Source organism: Biomphalaria glabrata, chromosome 14 (assembly GCF_947242115.1).
Source record: "Biomphalaria glabrata chromosome 14, xgBioGlab47.1, whole genome shotgun sequence".
Classification (NCBI taxonomy): domain Eukaryota; kingdom Metazoa; phylum Mollusca; class Gastropoda; family Planorbidae; genus Biomphalaria; species Biomphalaria glabrata.
Window position 1 is genome coordinate 17,083,626 of NC_074724.1, and position 22,642 is coordinate 17,106,267.

Sequence of the window (22,642 nt, forward strand, 5' to 3'; positions counted from 1 at the left end):
CACAAATCAATTATCAATCTGGTTGCCAATGGTCACATTTCCCAGCTAGCTTCACAAACAATTTCATCAAAGCTAAAACAGACTGGTTCTAGACATATATTACACAAACAATGGCTATATCTGTTTTAATATGACATGTGGACAACATAAATACACTACATATAGAAGCTTCAGTGAGTATGAGCAAACAATGGCTATATCTAACTGCAGTTTTCAGTATGACAAGTGGACAACATAAATACACTAAATAGAGAAGCCTCAGTGAGTTTGAACCAACAAGCTGTCAACGTAAATATAAAAGCTGCCCGCTTCCGTGGTTGTACTTTTTAGCCATATCTAGTCTGCCTGACTTTTGCTTGGTTTAGGCACATTTTTGATGCCCGATGCCAATACCGTGGAGAGTCGGTGGAAATATTGGCGCATCTATTGAGTGTCTGAAGCTCCAAGAGAGCCGGAAAAGTGTGTCTACAGAAATTCTTGACCTGTGTTGGAGCTAAAAGGCCTTACGACTAACAGCAGAGTTACTCGCCAAGGCTCTACGGGAGAACTACCAATTAAAGTTCATCTCTCAGGCACCCCTGACATTCAGTCAGTTAATATATTAAGTAATTTTTACAGAACAAGTAATGGCAAAATGTTAACGTATTTAAGTTAACAACGAGAGTGTCAATATCAAAAGTTTTATTATTCGATGTAAAAATATGACATTAATGATGATTAGGCATACTAATGAATACTAGACCAGAGCGCCTAAGTTAGGTGAAATTATACAACATAGATCTAGTCACAATGCAAACAATCCACTCCGGCCTCGCGATGCCTGCAACCCAATACAAAGTATAACAGCCAAGTAGTGTCCATGCAACTACAAATCAGGCTTGACCTCAGTCTCAAACCTGCCTCCCCAATACAAGGAAAAACAACAAACAGAGAGCTCCAGCCAAAAATCTGATACCCAAGCAAAACAAAAAGAAGCAATGACGCCAACATAGCGCGTCCTTAGAAACAGCGCACCATTATGGTGCAAAAAATAACAACGAAACACACACACACCTAGCAAAGAAGCATGACACCCGCTACCCTCTCCCGTCGTCCTGCGTGAGGTTTTAACTAGGAAGTAGAATATCAAACATGTACAAACAACTTTTTTTTATCTCATACTTTTTTTTTCCCTTCACACACATCCTTGACATGCCAGGTAGGGTTTTAATAGAAAATTAAATATTAATTGTCAATTTTACATTCATCAAAGTGACTGCAATGAAATTTGTTTCTCCTTAACGAAGCTAGACCGTCCATGAAAGTGCCTGAGAATGATAATTCCTCCGTTTGTAATATAATAACAATAATGATACTAATAAAGACAGTAACAAATGTAGACTTAAAATTGCATTTTTAAAGTGCAGAAAAATCTGGTTTTACATGAATTCGATTACTTTTGAGTTGAAAAATAATTCAATTATTAGAATTTAAAACTAGCAGTCTTGATCACTGGCGGATCCAGGGGGGGGGCGGTAGGGGCGATCGCCCCCCCCCCCCCCCCACTCGGCCGAGGGGCGGACGAATTTTAGTATAGAAGTCACACAATTTGTATACGAATTTATTACTTATGTTAATAATATATACTAATTATTTATATTTCAAACTATGTTTAGATTATTTCGCCCCCCCCTCTAGTATGTTGGCCGATTAGGTGGGGTCGGGAGGGGGCGATAGCATCAATCCGCCTCCCCCCTAACCATAAACTTTTGAGTGGGGGGGGCGGTCCACTTTATTTGTAGAAATCACAGCTTGCCAAAAGAATCAATTAAATATCTATATGATTAAAACTTGTTATTGATATTTTAACCGATCTTTATATTATGTCGTTCCCCTGTTGTCCGATTTATGTGTGTGGGAGGGGGGGGGCGAAACCTCTACTGCCCTTCTTACCTAAACCCTTTGAGTGGGGGGGCGGTCCTACTTTTATGGAGAAATCATAGTTTGTGAGCAAGATTAGTTGCATTGATATATAAATTTGATATTATGTCGCTCTCCTTCAGGTATTTTGGCCGATTCGGTGGGGTAAGGAGGGGGGGGGCGATTGCATGTACTGCCCTCCCTGCTCTAGCCCTCTGAGTGGGGGGCGGTCATATTTTTATGGAGGAATCATAGTTTGTGAACAAAAATAGTTGAATTTCTATATAATTGATATGTGAAACCATTTGTATATTATGTCGCACCACACTCTAATCTCAAATTTTATTATTAGTAAATATAAAAGGAAAAAGGTGGGAGGGGCGATAAATGCCATCTCCTTTCCCTCATCGGACGAAGCAATAATTTTTCTTTTTGTATTATAGTTAAGAAATTACAAAATGTAAAAAAAAAAAATCAGCCACTAATATAATTTATATATGCTATAAATTAAATTCTCGTATCGAGTGGCCCCACCCTTATTCTTTAATGCCAAATGCAATCATTAGCAGAAATTATAAAAAGGAGCGAGGATAAATCGTTTTCATTCTACCGCCCCTCCCATTTCCAGACAGAGTTTATGTAATTTCACATGAATTTATCATAATTATTTTAAGAAAGACTTTGCTTTGGAAAAGTTAGAGTTCAAACAAAAATTTTCAGTATAAGAGTCACGATTGAGATGAGTAGCCTTTTTTCCAACCTCTACTCAATGTAATATTTTTCTAGTTAAATTTGGGACTATAACTCACAATCTATGCTTGAATTTTATTGAATATTATTTATCAAATTTTTTTTTCGGCGGCGATCCTCAAAGCCTTAATCTAAATATGTGGGGTATCTGATCTTTTCAAGGAACAAATCGGTTTTATTTGCAATGTATTAAGGTCGTCTACATTCAAATTAGAATATTTTTGAAGTACTATATTATTCAAAAGGTCCTTTTTTAATAGGATGAATAATGAGCTTTAGGAGAATGCGTTTCTTCAGCGAAGAATGCAAGAAAACGCTTTTAGCGTCGGGGCTTCGCCCCGAAACTCACTGATGGATAGTGAGCTGTAGTTGTCAGGAGCAGGCGTTTCTGCAGTGACAAATGCAAGAAAACGCTTTTTGGCGTCGGGGCTTCGCCCCGAACTCCACTGATGGGATAAAGAGCTGTAGATGTCAAGAGAATGCGTTTCTGCAGTGAAGAAAGCATGAAAATACTGAGAAATACTGCTTATTTATTCTTATATATATATATATATATATGTGTGTGTATGTGCTGTACGCACGTTTATGTATAGGGTTAGGGTTTACTGGGCGTTAGGGTTAGGGTTTGGAAAAAAATCGCCCCCCCCCCACTCCAAAGTTCTGGATCCGCTAGTGGTCTTGATAGATCTATTATCTATATAAAATGTTAATAGTGTTTGTAAAATATAGTCTATCAGTATTACATAAGCATATGTATACATGATTTAAAAATCTTAACTAAATCTAGATTTATACTTTTTGTCAAGTGACTATTGTATTCGTCAATATTGTTGTAGAGATTTCAATAGGGTTTGTTGGACTAGTTCGTTTCGTTTCTTTGATTAAAAAGTATTGGGCCAGAAGTCGCTTTTTTCCCTATATATCTTTGTATTTTTCAGTTCTCTTTTTAAATTAAACTGACATTATTATGCTATAATTTTAAGTGTGCCTGATAGAGAAAAAAATTCTGCAAAAAAATACGGGTAGTTGAGATATAACTCGATAGAGGCTTTAAAAAGAAAAGACCTGAAACTAGCGCGTGAAACTACACATTTTACCCATGATCTGTGTTGTTTTTTTAGGACTAGCTTATTTCGTGTACCCGTCATTTTCCGATACACAATTTCATACACAAAATAATTGTTGAAAAAAATTGTAGTGATTTTAAACTTTAAATAATAATTTAAAAAGGTGTTACTCTAATCAATTTTGAATATTATTTTGTTATGAATGTCACTGTTTATTTTGTGTCTGTTCTAGTTTCTTAAATTTTTCTTGAGTAAAGGAGTCGTTTTTCTCCTAATGGGTATATCTGATTTCGCCAAGCAGCCTTTGTAAAATATTGGTCCTAAATAATGCTATGTTTATAAACGAAAAATCGCATGGCTGCATTATAATGAATGTGCGTATTAGTTCAATATATTTTATATTACTAGGTAACTATAAATAACCGCATAAATAGATGTAAGTTTAATTTTTTTTTCTGTTAGATAAAGTCATATGGCAAATAAATTTTTGTTTATATCCTAATTCTAAAAAGGAATAATAATAGAATTATACAGTAAAAATAATCAGTAAGTTTTTCTTTTAATAGTTTTGAAAGTCTAATTGAGTTTGTGTTTTTGCAGATGTACACAAGCTACACTATGAGTCAGTCCATCTCTTCTAATTGTTTAGAAATGAGTGTAAAAATGTAGGCTTCGATATTTTTAGCCTGAATTTAAGAAGTTACAAACTTCAAACAACTAATATATTGCCTCTTCCATAAAACTTTTTACTTAAAAAATAAATTTATCCAATGTTCGAAATCCTGCTTGTATACTTAGGCCCTATTTAAATCGATCCTGTATCAATGTATTAAGTAGCAATAACACCGTTAAAAAATTAAATAAAAGAAGATTGATATATACATATATTTTTGTGACTACGCACCGGTACGGGGTACCGGCACCTTTTTTCAATGTCGGGAAAAATGATTACTTTTCTTGTAATTCAACGTTAATTGTTAATTTATTATTAGTTGAAAGTTAGGCAATCTATCACTGAGTACCAAAGCATATTTTTTATTTTTACAAAAAAAAGCACTTTATATACTTTCAGCCGACATGCCGTATTATTAAAAACACCTGTATGTGTTCTCAATCATCTAGAGTCTTAGACAGTCATTATTTTAGACTAGATTTAAGTAGAGTCTAGACCTAGATTTAGTTGGCCTATTATTATGACAAAAAAAATAATAATCAGTCATTATAGACATCATTCGCAATTTTATTATTAGGTCTAGGCATTGAAAAGTAAATCTATTAATAAACTATAATAGATCTAAGTCTAAGTCTAGAGTCTAGATCTAGAATAGAGTAGATTTTATTAAAATTTACGTTTATACAATGTGTAGATTCAGTTGTAAATAATGTAAACAACATTTAAATCTAGATAAATGTATATCTGAATAAAATTAAAGATCGTTTTAAAATAGATCAAATCGATCAAATTCGCTGAAATAGAGCTAGATGTATCCTATCTAATCAATTTATAGATGATCTTATAAAAGATATAGTTTCAGATAATATTCTACTAGATCCATAATCAGAATAGGCCTATAAATAGATCTATCTAGTGTTAAGAGACTTGTATTTCTTGTCAAAAGTATTCCTTTCAGACCTTGCATTTAAGATATATAGGGCAGACGATGTTATTAAGGTCATTTGTTTCTGTGGCCTACGGTTATCGAGTATATTTTGTAACCAGCACAACGACCAACCGCCTTTACTTTTCCCCACTTGATGTGTGGTATCCAAAACTACAATTCCCAGTATTTACTAGAATTGGAACCAGGAAACCTTGTTTAAGAACCAAGCGCTTTACCGTTCAGCCAATGCGCCACATCGCCTTATATGTAACTTAGAACAAATTCTTACAAGTGCTTCTTCCTTAGTGCAAGTAAAGAATTGAATGGGTTGCCTGAATTAGTCAGAAAAAACAAAAACTTAACATTAACATGATTAACATGCATGACTAGATTGACACATGAAATGCATAGAATATAATTATCTTCTATTTTATGTAACATATGTACTATTTAAATAACTTAAGCTAGACTGGTTAGATTTAAATCAGAAATTTAGAGTTTAGATATAGGCCTACTTAGATTTAAATAAAGTTTAATGCATCTATATAAAATCTAAAATTCTTGTTTTAAATGATAAACAAAAAGTAGGCCTACTAGATCTAGACGTTCTAAAATTGTAAATATCTTTGTTTAAAAAAAAATAAAATCAACTAGATAGGATCTAAATCGTACTCTTTAAAATGTAGATGTAGTTACAGACTTTTATTCTAATTGCAAAATTTCAGGCAGGGTGATTGGATATAGCGGGCAGAACTCAATCCCAAGACTACGGAGAGACAACTATTATTACATATCACACTACCAGGCTGCCAGATCTAGATTAAAAAAAAATAATTTTGTAATAAGGCTACTGTTGGCCTTATTGAAAATAATATACATAAGAAATTATAGACTAATCCTATTTTTTTATTTTTTTTGTTATTTGACATTTAATTATTTGCCTCAAAAATTCAGAGGCGGCCCACGTGGAAGACGGATCCCCGTCGGATCCGCATATTCGCAATAAATATTCAAGACGTGATTTTAATTTGATTGTTAAAAGTAATAATGCTTCAAAGATTTATTTGGCGTTGTAAAAAAAAATAATGTAAAATCTCCCGCTGGTCAACGGAGAATGGCATCAAGCAGGGTATGAAACCGAGACCATAGAGATAATCAGTCTCGCGCGCTAACCGCACGACCAGGCATTGCTCTTAACCTAATGTTTAACTAGTTACAAACTAATAGGCTATTATTTATAATATATATACATATTAAGGAATGACAACTACCGGATATGTACAATATGTTAGAAGAGCAATTTTAGATAATCTTTTGGTATTAAGCATTTTCATTTAACTGGAACCAGAATGAGGATGTAGATCTACCTAAATTAAACTTCTAATTCCGCACTCTCAATATCCATATCGACTAGATGTAGATATAATATATATTTGGGATAGTGTAGATGTAATTTAGATAAGATTTATGTAAAAAAACAACACTAGATAATCAATTAATAGACTAATTGCAATGTTAAATTTTAAAATAGTTGATTAGTTTTCGTATTTTATAACATTGCAATATTGACATATTGACAATCTAGACTTTAGAAATAAAAATCTACACTATACGTCTAGAATTTAGAATTATAGATCTTGATCTAATCTAAATTATGTCTGTCTGGAAGTGCGGTTTGCGCGCCGGAATGTCGTTTGGATTCATCGATGGTCCTAGGTTCAAACTCTGTCCACTCGCATCCCCCGTCGTCCTGTGGGAGGTTTACATTACAACTCTGAAGGAACATCCGAAACATGTAAAACAACAAACATTCTAAACTAGACCAAGAAATTCTAGATCTAGATTTTACAATGATTCTTTAATGTTGTCCTCCCATCGCTTTTTCTGTCGGTCTCTTCTTCTTTTCCTGGCACTGTTCCCTGAAGGAAGGTCTTTGCGAGCCCCGTAGATCTTGTAATGTGGCCAAAGGTTTTAAGCTTTCGTCTTTTTACAATAGTTAGCAGGTCGTCATGGGCTCCGATCGCTACAGTAACCCTGTCTCTGATTTCTTGGTTTGTGAAGCGGTCTTTGAATGTGATGCCTAGGATTCTTCTGTAGCATCTCAATTCCATTGCTAGGATCCTCCTCTCAAGCTCTGCATTTAACGTCCACGACTCGCAAGCATATAAAAATGTGACCATGACCAGAGAGCGCATCAGTCTGATTTCGGTGCCGAGGGCTAAGCCCTAATCTTTCCATATTATTTTAAGTTTTGAAAGGGCTGCTGTGGACTGTGCTATTCGGGCCAATTGTTCGGGTTTTGTTCCCTCATCTGAGACAATAGCTCCGAGGTATTTGAGGCTGTTAACACTAGTTAGCTTTTCACCTCCAATACTGATGCCTCTTATAAAGCCCTGATGGCTATTGCTCATAATTTGAGTTTTTTCGGCATTTATTTGCATGCCATATGCTGCGGAAGTCTTGTCAATGCGCATCACCAGGTCAGCTAGTTCTTCTATCCCTGCTAGGCCGTCAATGTCATCTGTGAAGAGCAAGTTAGTAATTCTTCTTCTTCCAATGCTAACAGTACCTTCATAGCCCTCGTGGGCATCTTCCGTTATCCTTTCAAGGAAGATATTGAAGAGTGTTGGTGATAGTAGGCAGTCTTGTCTTACTCCAACTGTGGTTTTGAACCAGTACCCAATATTATTGTTGAAGTACACAGCACTGGTGGCATCCTTGTAGAGGTTCTGGATAACTTTGATTATGTTTTTATTAATGTTGTACTTTTCCATTGTCGCCCAGACTGCTCCGTGCCATACTCGATCGAAATCTTTCTTGAAATCAATAAAGACATGGACAAGATTCTCTTGGTGTTGGAGATATTTCTCACAGAGTATTCTGAGGTTTAGGATTTGTTCTGTTGTGCTGCGACCTTGTCTAAAATCTGCTTGTTCTTCTGATACGATGTTGTCTTCTATCGGTTGTAGCCGGTTTAATATGATTTTTAACAGTACTTTGCTGGGATGACTTATGAGGCTGATGGTGCGATAGTTTTGACAGAGTTTTAAGTTGCCTTTCTTTGGAAGGGTTATTATGAGTGATTGGGTCCAGGGTTTGGGCCATTCTCCTGATTGCCAGATCTTGTTGCAAATCATATAGAGTTCGTTTATTATAGTTTCTCCTCCCGCCTGAATAAGTTCACCAGTAATGTTGTCAACTCTGGCTGATTTTCCCTTTTTCAGGGCTTTTACTGCTGCTGCTACTTTCAATCAATGAAAGGGGTTAAGGAAAAAAATAGCACACGTCAGCTTCTAGAAGGTCAAAGTTACTAAAATAATTAGAGGAGAAGTTTCCATGATTCTGGAATGTACGATTAAGAAAGGTATAATTAAGGAAAAGTCAGTTAGATGGGGTCCTCGCATAGTAAAAGTTCTTGTAGAGCGATGGTCCTCGCATAGTAGTAGTTCTTGTAGAGCGATGGTCCTCGCTCAGTCCTCGATTAGTAATAAGTTTTGTGATATTAGCGGGTCCATTAAGTAAAGTTTTAGTAGTTGAAGTTGAAGTTATACTAAGCGAAGTTTTATGTATCTTTAAGTTTTATTTATGAAGTGTCAAGTTGTTATTGAATTAAGAAGTTAATTTGATGTGAAAGTTGAAGAAGTTATTAAAGAAGTTTGAAGAAAATACAGAGAGATGTTTCTTTCTTCATTTCATATGAATTCATCAACTTATTAATACAATCCTTCGGCCAGTTCGTCACACGAGGAAAAGATGTGTTGAAAAGATGGACGGAATACTGTTCACAAGGCCTTGTTAGACTAAAAAATTGTATATATACAAGCAGCTTGTTGAGGGTTCATAGACATTGGTGTACCGAGTGATTTCATTTAGCATTTCATCAAAAGAATTAAATCCATATGACGTCATAGAAATAAATTCCATGACGTCACATGTCCTAATTAGACTAAAAAAGGTCTTCTATACGAGCAGTTTCTTGAGGGTTCATAGACATTGGTGCACCGAGTGAGTTCTTTTAGCATTTCATTTTATGGGCTAATTAGACTAAATATATATATATATATATATATATATATATATATATATATATATATATATATATATATATATATATATATATATATATATATATATATATATATACTAGACATATGTTACCCGCGACCCGCGGGTCTTTATTTGCGCATTACTGTCGATATAGTCACTGAGAGTGTTTTGTAAACAATTAAACGAAATAATAATGTAATAAGTAAAGCGAATATGTCAATGTAAAAATAGTGTGAATGAAGCTATCAAATCAAAATAGCTAATAGGCTTAAATCCATTTTTTCAAATTAAAACATTTGCTTTTGAATAATCTAGTGGATTGGATTTAGATGTATGTTAAACGTAGCTAATGATCCTTTCACGTTATTTCTCTTATGCTATGAAAATAAAATTAGTTTTGCGAAAATGGTTTACCCGAAGTCGATACATTCTTATCTATTAAAAACGAAAAGAGCGATAGCTTTGTTAAATAAATGGGATTATAAAGTGAACAATTAAACGAAATAATTTTTAGTACGCGATTCATGAATGAATATAGATCTAGGCCTATCTCAACTCGGCTTCGCAGCTTTCGTAAGCGAATGTAGCTTTAGAAAACCAAATTTGAATGTTTATTTGATCAAAATATGAAATGAATGGACTTTAATTAATATATTTATGTGTTAAAGTATAAAACTATCTGTGCGAAGAGAAGTTTTATCATCTTAGAGTTGGATTAGAGTTTTAGATCTAGGGATGGGATTATAAAGTAAACAATTAAACGAAATAATTTTTAGTACGCGATTCATGAATGAATATAGATCTAGGCCTATCTCAACTCGGCTTCGCAGCTTTCGTAGACGAGTGTAGCTTTAGAAAACCAAATTTGAATGTTTATTTGATCAAAATATGAAATGAATGAACTTTAATTAATATGTTTATGTAATAAAGTATAAAACTATCTGTGCGAAGAGAAGTTTTATCATCTTAGAGTTGAATTAGAGTTTTAGATCTAGGGATGGGATTATGAAGTAAACAATTAAACGAATTAATATTTAGTACGCGATTCATTACGGAATTGTCTAATGAAAGAATGTTCGTCAGGAAATCTGTAATCACAGATATAAGGAACTAATTAATGTAAAAAATGCTTTTGAAACACAAAATTGAAGGTTAATTTAATTATATAATGAAATCAATGGATCTTCTTTTGTCTTTTCATGTGTCAAAGTAAAAAACTATCTGCGCAAAGTGTATTTCTTAAAATTAGATCTAGGTCTAAATCCTTTCTATCTTTTCTCATGTCAACATTGTAGACATGGCCTAGATCCATAAAATACTATAGCTGTAATAGAGTCGGACAACTTTTTTTTTTTTGAGGGTCTTACATTTGTTTTAGGGCTACAATACATTCACTAAGGTCTAAGTTGGTACCCAAGGAACATTCCTGCCTAGTTTTATCAAGATTGGTCAAGCGGTTTTGATGTCTATAAGTAACATACATACATACATACCCCTCACGTTCTACTTTATAATATAGATAAGAATTAAAGACGCTTTTTTTGTGTTGTCTGTCAGTCTGTGTGTACGTCATATTAATAGCAATATAAAAAAAAGACTAAAAGCTATTGAAAATCTGATTAAAATTTAATTTCCCTTCCGAAACATCGCATTAGTTTTAAGTTTCTATACTAGATTGTTCCGGATGTTTATCTATTTATAGTGAGAGAAAATAAGAATTCCATATTAATCAAATACCGTTAATTAAATGTGTAGGATGGTCTGTTATGAAAATTAAATGTACCATAGCCCTATGGTGAGATTTTCAAACCATACTTTGGTGCTAGGAAGTTTTTTTCCTTAAATATCGGAACATAATATTAACAATAATTAGATTTTCTAACGTTTAAACTAGAAAGTTAAATGTAGTGTAAGAGAGAAGTGCGATTTTACATTAATAGAGTTAAAATAAAAAATATTTTTTTTGACATAAATTATTTTTAAGTTAAAAATTCTGAACAATTGATATTGATAAATAAACTATAGTGATTTTTTAAACAAAAATTACGGAATTATTTCGGCACCACAACATGTTGCAACTTTACTTTACTGAACGAAAGTCGCTGCATAAAAAGTCCATTTTAAAAAATGTGTGTGATATTTACATACAAAGTGCATTATTAGCCTTTATAAACAAACAGAAATGTTTTCTTTTAATTCTAGCAGCTAGTTGACCAGAAAAAACACCTTTAACTATTATTTTTATTTGTTGTAAACATTTCTTGTACACTTTATTAACATATTTAACTTAGTGATACTGAAAATACAAAATAATTGTCCGTCTTTATTAGCATATTGTAACATTGCCTCCCTTACATTTACGTACTTGTTTTAGAATCGCTTGCATAATTAGTTCTATAAATTAAATGCTTTGCTTTTAGAAAACCAAAAGTAACTGTTGCACCTAATATTTTCAAGCCGCATTTAATGGTGAAATAATATTTCTCATATCTCTTCTAGTTTTCGAGATCTAATTTTGAAAGACGGACAGACGGAAAAATCGACAGACGGACAGACAGACATTTTGCACAAACGTAATAGCGTCTTTTTCCCCTTACGGGGGCCGCTAAAAATGCAGCTGATCTTAGTTTACAAAATTTATTAAATAACAAAATATTTTTGTATTTTTACTCTACAAGCAAAAAAATATAAAAATTAGATTTTTCTGAGAATATTTCATAGATGAAAATTTTTATATAAATATAAAGAAAAAAATGAAAACAACTCTAAATACATATTTTGTTTTAATTTACAGAACAGTACAGAACTTTTTTTTCTTCAAGACACCTGTGGACTTAATGGTATATCAAAGTAAAATAATACCCAAGTTTAAAACTAGTTCTATAGTTTTATTTTATTATCAAATTTTTCAATAGAATTTAGCACAATAATAATTAGCATGTCAAATTCAAGTCTTTGCAAAGTTAGGTCTATGTTCAGCTTCTAGAACTATATTTTTAATATTTAGTTTCTTCTCCATGGAAAAATACTATTTTGTAAAATATTTTTTTGTTTGTTTCAGAAAACAATTATTTCTGTAAAAAAAAATAGACTGACTGTCACATGTATTTAAACTATTTCAGTTTGTCTAAAAGATCAGACTGACCTAGCAGACTTTTCCAGTCTTGAAGATAAGAATCAAGATACAGGTAAACTTTTGATTTGTAAATGTTTAGATAGAGAAAGGTTTTTGTTTAAGTCTATTTTCTAATAATAATAAAAAAAAAAATAGTTATTTGGCTTTCATCCTTTCAGATTCTCATCATTTCACCAGTGATCAATCCAAAGTCCAGTCAGATGATGTTAAAGGTCCACTAATTGGTAACTTTTAAGTTTATCTTTTAGTGTATAAGCTGTAGAAATCAACACATGGGCAAGACTTGATCTATTTATAGATATCTCTTGATTGACCCAATACTGTACATTGTGTTGTAAACATTGTATCAAGTTTATTTCCTTATTTTCCAGGTGATCATGAAACTCAGGAGTCAGAAGGTGGAGAAGTTGATCTACTCAAACATCGAGGTGACTGTAAGAAGAATCCAGGTCATAGTCAGTTTATACCTATTGATACATTCAGCTTGAAACATTTACCTGAATGTTATCAAGACACAGATTTGTATGAATACATCAAAATTACAGCTGACCTCACAGTTAGAGTAGGTGTGGAAATGACCAGTCCACACAGACCAAAGTTTTGGCCAAAGACAACTGAACCATATCCATTTTATAACATGAGTGAGAGAAGAAACTTGAGGACAGGAAGTGGAAGTGCGTGGCGTGTATTCAAGATTCAAGATGGAGTCAGACAAAATGGAGGTGATAGACGTACTGACTACACAAAGTGCTGGTGTAAAAAATGTGAAGTTTCAGACTCACCCAGCAATGTGTGGTGGGAGTTTGATGTGAACACAGCCACACATGTTGTTTTTGATGACTGTGAGGCCAACCACACAACCTTAAGATTGTTTTATGATAGAGATGGAAGTCCAGTGGTCAATGTTGATAAGGTCAGTGTTATAGATGTAAACATTGAGCATGACTGGTGTTGGTTGAAAAGTGTGACATGCAACAAATCCTTAGGAAATAAACTGATGGAAATGTGCAAACATCATGAAAGTGTCTGGATGAAAGTCTTGGACAAGTACTTTGACTCTAGATCTAAACACAAGTTAAACTTTATAGTGTCACATCCTCATGGATGTTCTAAACAGGTCAGTATTGGTCAATGGAAGGACAGACTAGAGGTGGATGGTAGATCTAAGTTTACTTATACAACTTGCACATGTTCAGGAAGTAGTGGAGCATATGTCTACTGTCTGGGTTATTTTAACTACTTGACTTGGTCTGATCTTGTCCACAGTGGAAGTTTCAAGTCTGGATTAAATTACAGTGGAGTTAGTCTTGTCCAGTGAGTTGTTTCCATTGTAAGTATTCAAAATTCACCATAAAAATGTCTTCGAGAACCATTGACATTCAAAACATTAAATGTCTCTTAAGTCTTGAGATAAATACATTTATACTTTGTGATAAATATTTATAAATTTTGTTTTGGACTTAGAAAATAAAAATCTACCTATTGTCTTAGATCAACTTTTGTTCTAGTTGTGTAAATAAATTGTGTATGTTGTCTTTAAATTTACAATGTTTTGTTTCCCTTTTTTCCATGTTGTTGTTTGTAATTGACGTTTACAATAATTGAAACTTGTTCAAATAGAAACAAAATCTACCAAGTGTAGCTCTAGAACTAGATATTGCTATCGAGTATCAGGTTTGTAGAAACAATTATTAGATGTAGTTCTGTATATTGTTTTTTTTATGAAAATATAATTTATAAGTTTACAAACATGTCAAATACAAAAAGTTATCAGATATAAAATAAATTAATCGAAAAAAAACTCTAGTTTGTTGTTTGATATTGATTTTTTAATGTTCTTTTTTAACAAGCAGCCATGTTTTGTTTTTCAAGGAAGATAACTGATAAATACTAAGTTTATAAAAAATACAATCACAGTTTACTTTCTTGTACCTCAAAAACTTACATTTAATTTATACTCTGAATATGTCGACGGGTCTTACTTGGTGCCATAACGGTTTAACAGACTAAGGAATAGGTAAGGTAAGGCAATGTCAATAGATCTGCAGTGAACAACTTATTAGATCTAGAATGCATTTTTTTGTTTAAAATGTAATTCAAAATTTAGCAAATATTTTACATAAGAACAAACAAAAAATGAATTGAAAATTAGAAAAAAAAAATTCTAGTGTTTTTCTTGATATCTATATTATTAGTTCTTTTACAATTTTTGGCTATTTTGTTTGTCAAGGGAGATAACTGATAAATAAAATCTTGTACCTTAAAAAAATTACATTTAATTTTCTACATTATATTTTAATAGCGTTATCAAAAATGTGTCGACGAATAGGCAATGTTGGTAACAAAACAAATAAATGTGTGATAATTAGTTCATATTACTAAAGAATCCATTAAAACAAACCAACACCCACTAAATTCCAATATCCAAATCCTCAAGACCAATAATGTTTTATTTATCCTTACTAACTGCCATGATTACCTGAATGTATATCTCCATTAAAAACAACATTTACATAACTACGAAGACTACTTATAATGTATAGGTTGATTTAAGCTCAAGTATTTCTACAAGATTTTGACAAGGACCTTAAATGTTTGACTGTACTGCAAGAACTTCGTCTATACATCAGAAGTGTGTAAAAGTAAAGTTCCTTTTCAAACCTTATCATCTATGGGGCAGATCATGTGAAGTTAGTCTGTCTCTGCGGTCAGGTTTAATGAGGATGTGAAGTGGCTAGCACAACGACCAACCGCCTTTAATTTCACAATAATTTCAATCCAACTAACTGAGATAACTTACTTGATGACACCGACCCTACTGATGCCGCTGCTTAACACAACACATAGACATCTCTTTTTTTCACGTTCGCAAGACAACTAGTAACGCTGATACAGTATGCCCAAATAAGCAGTACCGGCCTTAACCCAATTTTATGGATTTCTCAAATTGTGCCCACCACCTGATAGGGGCCTATCACAATCAGCCATTGCTCCTATCACATGCTTTGAAAGATGTAGGATTTAAAGGGTTAACATATTTAGTGTATCGTACGATTGACTTAATCCTGTGCACTCCCAGGGGAGCATAGGGCCGCAACCACACATCTCCACCGAACTCGGTTCTGAGCAGCTTTCTTCTTCTGCTCCCTTGTCATTCCAGTACCCTCAGTTTCACTGATGACTGACCTCTTCCAGGTTTGCTTGGGTCTGCCCACTTTCCTCTTTCCTTGTGGGTTTGAGACAAGTGCCTGCCTTGCAAAAAGTAGCTGGTTTTCACAGGGTGTGTCCTATCCAGCTCCATTTTTGTTTTGTGATGTCTTGGGCTATGGGCTTTTGTCTAGTTCTCTCCCACAAATCGATAGTAGTTATCTTTTCTGGCCCCCTAATTCGTAATATCCTAGCTTTATTGATCCGAATTAGTATATCATCATCAGCTCCGCCGTCTTTACTAACTCTACTTCCCAGATAAGTGAAGTGGTCCGTATCAAGGATATTCTCTCCCTTTAACATGATTGGGTTCTCTTGTCTGTTCTTGATCCTCATAACTTCAGTTTTTCTTTTTTTTATTAGAAGTCCAGTCTTTTTCGCTATTTCTGAGAGTCTGGTCAGTTTGGTCTGAGCAGTTTTTTGTGTGTGGGAGAAGAGGCAGATGTCATCGGCGAAATCCAGGTCCTCTAAATGTTGTGTTAGTGTCTATTGTATGCCACTTTTATTATCTAAGACTGTCTGTCTCATGACCCAATCGATCACCAGCGAAAATATCAAGGGCGAAAGCATACATCCCTGTCTTACTCCTGTTTTTACTTGAAAAGGGTTAGTCAGCTTAACATTGTGTATTTGCATAGCAGTGAATGCAGCTTTTCAGTTGATATTATGGGGTCTGCTTTTAAAGCCTATACTGGTATACCATCTGGGCCTGGCGATTTTCTCGTTGTATTGCATTCTTGATGGCCTTGATGATCTCCCCTTTAGTAGGAGGACCTGTGTTAACATCTATTTCTTCAGTTGTTGGGGGAATGTCCGGAATCGATTCAGGAAGATGTCGGTTCAAAATTTCCTGAAAGTGTTCGGCCCATCTATCCTTCTGTCCAACATCACTGGTGATGATTTTTCCTTGTTTGTCTTTCACTGGCTTGTTGGTGTTGGTATTTCTTCCTGCTAAGGTTATTGTTATGTCGTTAAACCTTTTCATGTCTCTTTGTTCTGCTGCCTTTTCTGCATCGACTGTCATGTCATGAAGGAAGCGTTTTTTGTCATCTCTTGCATTCTGTACAGACGTCCTAGGCAGGAAAACGAAACAATAAAAGCAATGGTTGTCTGCGGAGTCATGGGCCAAAATTCAGGAACGGAAAGAGCTAAAGAAAAGATAAACCAATGCCAGAATGAAGAAAAAAAAGCTAATCTTAGAATCCTGATGGCTGCCTGGTCGTGCGGTTTGCGCGCTGAACTGTCGTTTGGATTTATCAATGGTCGAAGGTTCAAACCTTGCCCGCTCCCTTCCCCCGTCGTCCTGCGGGAAGTTTGGACAAGGAAGTAAACTATCTTCAACTGTGAAGGAACATCCGAAACATGTAAAACTAAAATTCTTTTTTTACAGACTTGTTTACTGCACCAAAATGCACCCATGTAGAGCTCCTTTCCAGAGTTGTTTGTACCTACTTTTGCGTTCATAATAAGCTTGATATCATTTTTAGGTTTTTTTTTCTAGTACTGAATGAAGAGCGTCATAAAATTCTTCTTTCTCTTCTTCTGCTGCTGCATTTTTTGGTGCATAGCACTGGATGATGGTTGTTTTCCTTCACATTGCATTAAATCTGGCTGAATTTAGTCTTGAGGAAACTGGCTCCCATCCCAAAAAAGCCTTTGATGCCTCTCTTTACAGTAAAAGTGCTACTTCCTGTGTGTGATCAAGGTCTAGATCTTCATGTTCAGAATATATAATGCTCTCCCCAGTTGTCAGATTGCTTAGACCACTTCCATTCCATCGTGTTTATCACCTAGCCACCGCCCTTCTATAAGACCGACAAACAAAGTTTTCTAACTAAATACATTTCACAATAATCTCAATCACACTAACTAAGATAACTTACCGCATGACACCGACCCTAGTGACGCCACTGCTTAATACAACACATAGACAACTCCATTTTTTTTAACGTTCGCTAGTCAACTAGTAACGCTGATCCAGTATGACCAAATAAGCAGTACCGGACTTAGGCCAATTTAATCGAGTTCTCAAATTGGCACTACCACCTTGCAGGGGCCTATCACAATCATCCATGGCTCTAGTCACATGCATTGAAAGATGTAGGACTTAAAGCATTAACATATTTAGTGTATCGTACGATTGGCATAACTTAAATTATCCACTGACACCTATTACATTTAATTTGCTTCCTCTACATAAATGTTGATAAAATGATGTCATTAATAGTTGTAAATAAATAAATGAATGAATGCTGTATTACTTTTACACACTGGACTAGTCAAAGCAAATGTGTTGCGAATGTCGTGGAATGCTGGGTTCGTGCTTCTTGAAGTCACACATGAACATAGATGTTACAGATTAACGTGAATCCACTCTTGCATACAAATGTAAAGTTTATTGATAATAATAATACTGAAACTTCTTGGCAGTTGCACAATTAAGTATGAAATACAATCACGTCCACATAACAGCGGTAAAGTAAATCCAATAGTAAATCTAGTTTAATCACATCCGCATCACAGCGGATAATAATGAATTTACAAAACACATAATCATCAGAATAATAACTACTATTTGAACTTGCTTCGTCTGCCTAAAATACACTAGTTAGTTTAAAGTCACAACTCGACTATCTAAGTCAGATACTGTCCGTACCGGACCAAAATACTACTTGACTACCTTGTCCCAAAGGATACCACTTGACTGCCTTGACTTGACTGAACTCCAAGTCAATTTTAGTCATTCTACCTTCTGTTTTAACACCAGGAGTTCCACGTGTCTTTTTCACCGTCTTAATCAGAGGTGAACATTTAACAGGCAATGTCAAACGAGACTGTGACAATAGTAAAATTTGTTATTGTAAAAAAATAGAAGATGGGTCTCGTAAGCATCTTTTAAATTGGAATTCGCAATTTGTAAGGCCGGCCCTGCGAGTAAGGAACGAGATTTTGTACAGTTCGGATCTAGTCTTGATTAACAGAAGTCGCCCACTTGAAGTAGTTATAATGGAGTGGGTGGTTGTTTTCTTCTAAGATTTTTCCGGCTTTGCTAAGATATTTTTGTCTTGTGACTAGATGACCTTAAGAAGAGACAGCGCTGCCACTTGCATAACATACTTTAAAAGAAGCCTACGATCGGAAGTTTTACCTTTTTAAAAAAAGTTCATTTAAGTATGGTAGTGCGGTGTGTGGTAGTGTTGTGTATGATATTGTTGTGTGTGGTAGTGTTAAGTGTGGTAGTGTTGTGTTTGGTAGTGTTAAGTGTTGTATTGTTAAGTGTGGTAGTAAGGTGTGTGGTATTTGTGTGGTAGTGTTGTTTGCGGTAACGCTTTGTGTGTATTGTGTGTGGTAGTGTTGTGTTTAGTAGTGTTGGGTATGGTAGTGTTGTATGTGGTAGTATTTTTTTTGTGGTAGTGTTATGTGTGGTAGTGTTATGTACGGTAGTGTTATGTGTGGTAGTATTTTGTATGGTAGAGTTGTGTGTTATAGTTTTGTGTATGGTAGTATGTATGAAGTTGTCAAAGCGGCACAATTTTTTAGATGAAACGTTGCCTTGCCAACAAATTATTCCATATATTATCAATTTGACATTGCCGCAAAGTAGAAATTATTCAGGATCTTCATATGTAGTTTAAAGCTGTTAAGTTTGTATACTCTAAATAGTTGCTGTGTGACTTTCATTGCCAGAGTTTCAAGATGGTCTTCCTATGAAAGTTTGTTGTATTCACAGGAGACATTATAATCTGCTTAGTAAAAAAAGAAAAAGAATTTTAGCTTAGCTTAAAATAATTCAAGCAGTAATTTGTAATTTTGTCAATTGACAAGTAATCTTTCTAGCCATGCAGCGATGTATTCAAATTTAACTTATTGATGTATTCAGATAATGCTGTTAGTAAAGTAGGAAGTTAATCACAGATTAAGGTAGTAAGTAGTAAGGTATTTATAGGTAATCCTCCTTTCCCAGGCATCTGAGGAATGCATAAACAATGCCCAGGATGGAATCTCACTTATTCAAAGCTCTATCCCTAAACTGGAGTCAAACAAGTAGATCTAATTATAAGCGAATTATTGTTGATTCATTGTAGCGACATATTAGGGCTAGGCGAATATACGTAGAGCCATATAGTTCTGAATTGCAAGAGATAAATTTATATTTCGAAAGTTTTTCTCTATAAAAAAAATGTTTTGTGTCCTGTACGAGGCCACAACTTATTAGATGTATCATGTGGCTGCCTAGTTTGCTTATTCATAAGGCCGGCCCTGAATGGAGAAAGTAACATTACCGAAGTTTCTACCGTCAGAAAAGCTAACAATCACAATTTATCAGATTTAATTTCCAACTGACAAAGCCTAGGTAATAAAGTCAACAATGATGAAACTATCACAAAAGCGTTACTGATAAAAGGCAGGAATGAATCAAATCCAGACAAGAAAACCAAAGACTTACCAGATACTGATAAAAGGCAGGAATGAATCAAATCCAGACAAGAAAACCAAAGACTTACCAGATACTGATAAAAGGCAGGAATGAATCAAATCCAGACAAGAAAACCAAAGACTGATTGTATCTTCTCTTGTAAAAACAAAAAAAAAATTACAAACTGTAATGTATAAGATACTAGAAATAAGACAATAGCAGAGTCACATGGTGGCTAAAATATTCCTGAGTATAAGAGACAAACCACGTGAGAAACGTTATAAGAAATTGTTTTAAGAGTACAATCACGTTATCGCGATAACGTCAAGATGTGACGAATGATTACAATGAGTCAGCGTAGTAAATCAGTACTGTACATTAACCTCTGTATAAGATATGATAAAATAAGATAACATAAGAAGACGGAAAGAAATGGATAAAATGACTATCTTGCCCTGATAGTTTGCGTTACCCTGTCCATCCACATCTCCCGGCCAGCAACTGTTCTAAGGAGAGGCAGGTCCATTCTTGTACGTGGTCCAGCCAGCTTTTCCTTGGACGATTTATTTTTCCTGCTTCCTCCACTGTACCTTGAAGAATGACTTATGACAGTGAGTCATATCTTACAATATGACCAAACCAGCTACTCCTTTTTGCTTGTACCAATAAAAGTAAACAACCCCCCCCCCCAAACCCCTTAAAATCGATTGAATCAATAAAAAGAAAATTATTTTTTATGGGAATAGGGAATTTCCTTTTCTAATATCAAGGGACACTCCAGGCCGATCACCTTTGGTCCTTATAGTGGAACTCATAGTTTTTCTAGTCTATCTTTATCTTTGAAATGATTTAACCGTGTTATATCTATATCTATATATCTATATATAAGATGATTATCGAAACATTTATTACCTTGTCCTACGTTACTAGCTGATAATTTTTTTCGGGTTATATATATATTCATTTTTAGCTTCCTCGTAAGGGGAAAAGCCACTATTAGGTTTGTGCAAAATGTCCGTCTGTCACACTTAGATCTCAAAAACTAGAAGAAAAAAGACAAATATTATTTCACCATGAAATGCGGCTTGAAAAGTTTAGGTGCAACGGCTACTTTTGGTTTTCTAAAAGCAAACCGTTTAGTTTATAAAATTTATCATGCAATCGATTTTATATCGATACATTATATTAACAAAGAAGGACAATTTTTTTGTCTTTTTCGGTATCACAAAGTGAAATATATTTATAAAATGTACAAGAAATGTTCACAACAAATATTAATATGAGTTTTAGTTTTATTCTCTGGTCAACTGTTTGCTAAAATTAAAAAAAAATCATTTATTGTTTGTTTATTAAGGTTTTGTATGTAAATATTACGAATATTTTATTTTTAAATGGACTTTTTGTGCAGCGACTTTCGTGCAGTAGCGTAACTAGTAGCGGCAAGACATATCACTAATCAGTTTACTCAATTTTTTTTTAAATAATCAGATTTTATTTATTTTTTTGTTTAGTGACACCATCAGAATAAAAGACGATTATTTTTGTGCTTTTTTCTCTTAGTCCGTCACGTTTAGATTTAAAAAAAAAGGCTATTGAAAATGTTTCTTCAGAAATATTGCCATAGTTTTAATTATCTATAATAGATTGTTCCGGATGTTTTTGAAAAACAAATCATTGCCATCGAATGTTTGTTTGCTCTTCTAATTTATATTAAATTTAATTTCCATGTTTAAACGTTGCAAAAACACATGATATTTAATATGTTGTTCTGGTTTTTTAATTCATATAAATGCTAACTGAAAATAACTGTACTGACGTATATTGCATTAAATATAAAGTTGTTCCGGATATTGTTTTATAAAAAAAAATTATGACAAATGATGTTTTAAATTTGCATAATCGAATAATATTACACTTATATTATTTGACAATACGTTACTATAGTCTTTTTATCAATATTGATTGTTCCATATTTTTTATACAAATTATGTCAAATGACTTTATTATTTTTCAAAATATCGACTATAGGTTGTTCAAGATTTAAAAAAAAGAAAGTCATTTACTAAAAAATATTATTAAAAATCACTTTTTTAACTTATTTTAAAATTAATTTTCTTGCCGAAACATAACATTAAGTTTGTCTAAGCGGTTTATGATGTTCCTACATATTATGATTCATGGGCATATATTGGCGACGAAGACACTACCACCAGCATTAAATTAATAGCGATGCAGCTAAAAATTTATTTATTTTCAATGTTAATTCCACAATTCTGATTCAAGTGCTCGCTGACATCTCCCGTTCTCTCTTAGATTGTTTTGGGCCTTCTTCTTCCATTTCCAACAACATATCTTTTCAAAACATGTTTCTCCAGTTTTCTAGTTCTCAAGCCTTAATTCAAGATGAAACTTGATGCTGAAGATGAGAATTCCTGACCTGGTGAAACAGAAACAAGCTCAGACATTTGAAATAACGTTGTCAAGTTTACAAATCCTGTCCCAACGGTATTTGTGTAAC

The 22,642-nt window shown here is 33.9% G+C and overlaps 2 protein-coding genes across 2 annotated transcripts in view; both read left to right on the top strand.

The window, feature by feature from the left end:
• The window catches only part of LOC106062540 (uncharacterized), a 19,259-nt gene extending 5,269 nt beyond the window's left edge, over positions 1-13,990 (top strand). Inside the window, exons 2-5 of the mRNA XM_056010838.1 lie at positions 12,159-12,204; positions 12,487-12,552; positions 12,659-12,724; positions 12,872-13,990. Of these exons, the coding sequence (XP_055866813.1) occupies positions 13,075-13,818 (744 nt within the window). The 5' untranslated portion in view covers positions 12,159-12,204; positions 12,487-12,552; positions 12,659-12,724; positions 12,872-13,074 and the 3' untranslated portion in view covers positions 13,819-13,990. The remainder of the gene's footprint in view (positions 1-12,158; positions 12,205-12,486; positions 12,553-12,658; positions 12,725-12,871) is intronic.
• The window catches only part of LOC106062541 (uncharacterized), a 262,239-nt gene that overhangs the window by 222,684 nt on the left and 16,913 nt on the right, over positions 1-22,642 (top strand). The window lies entirely within an intron of this gene.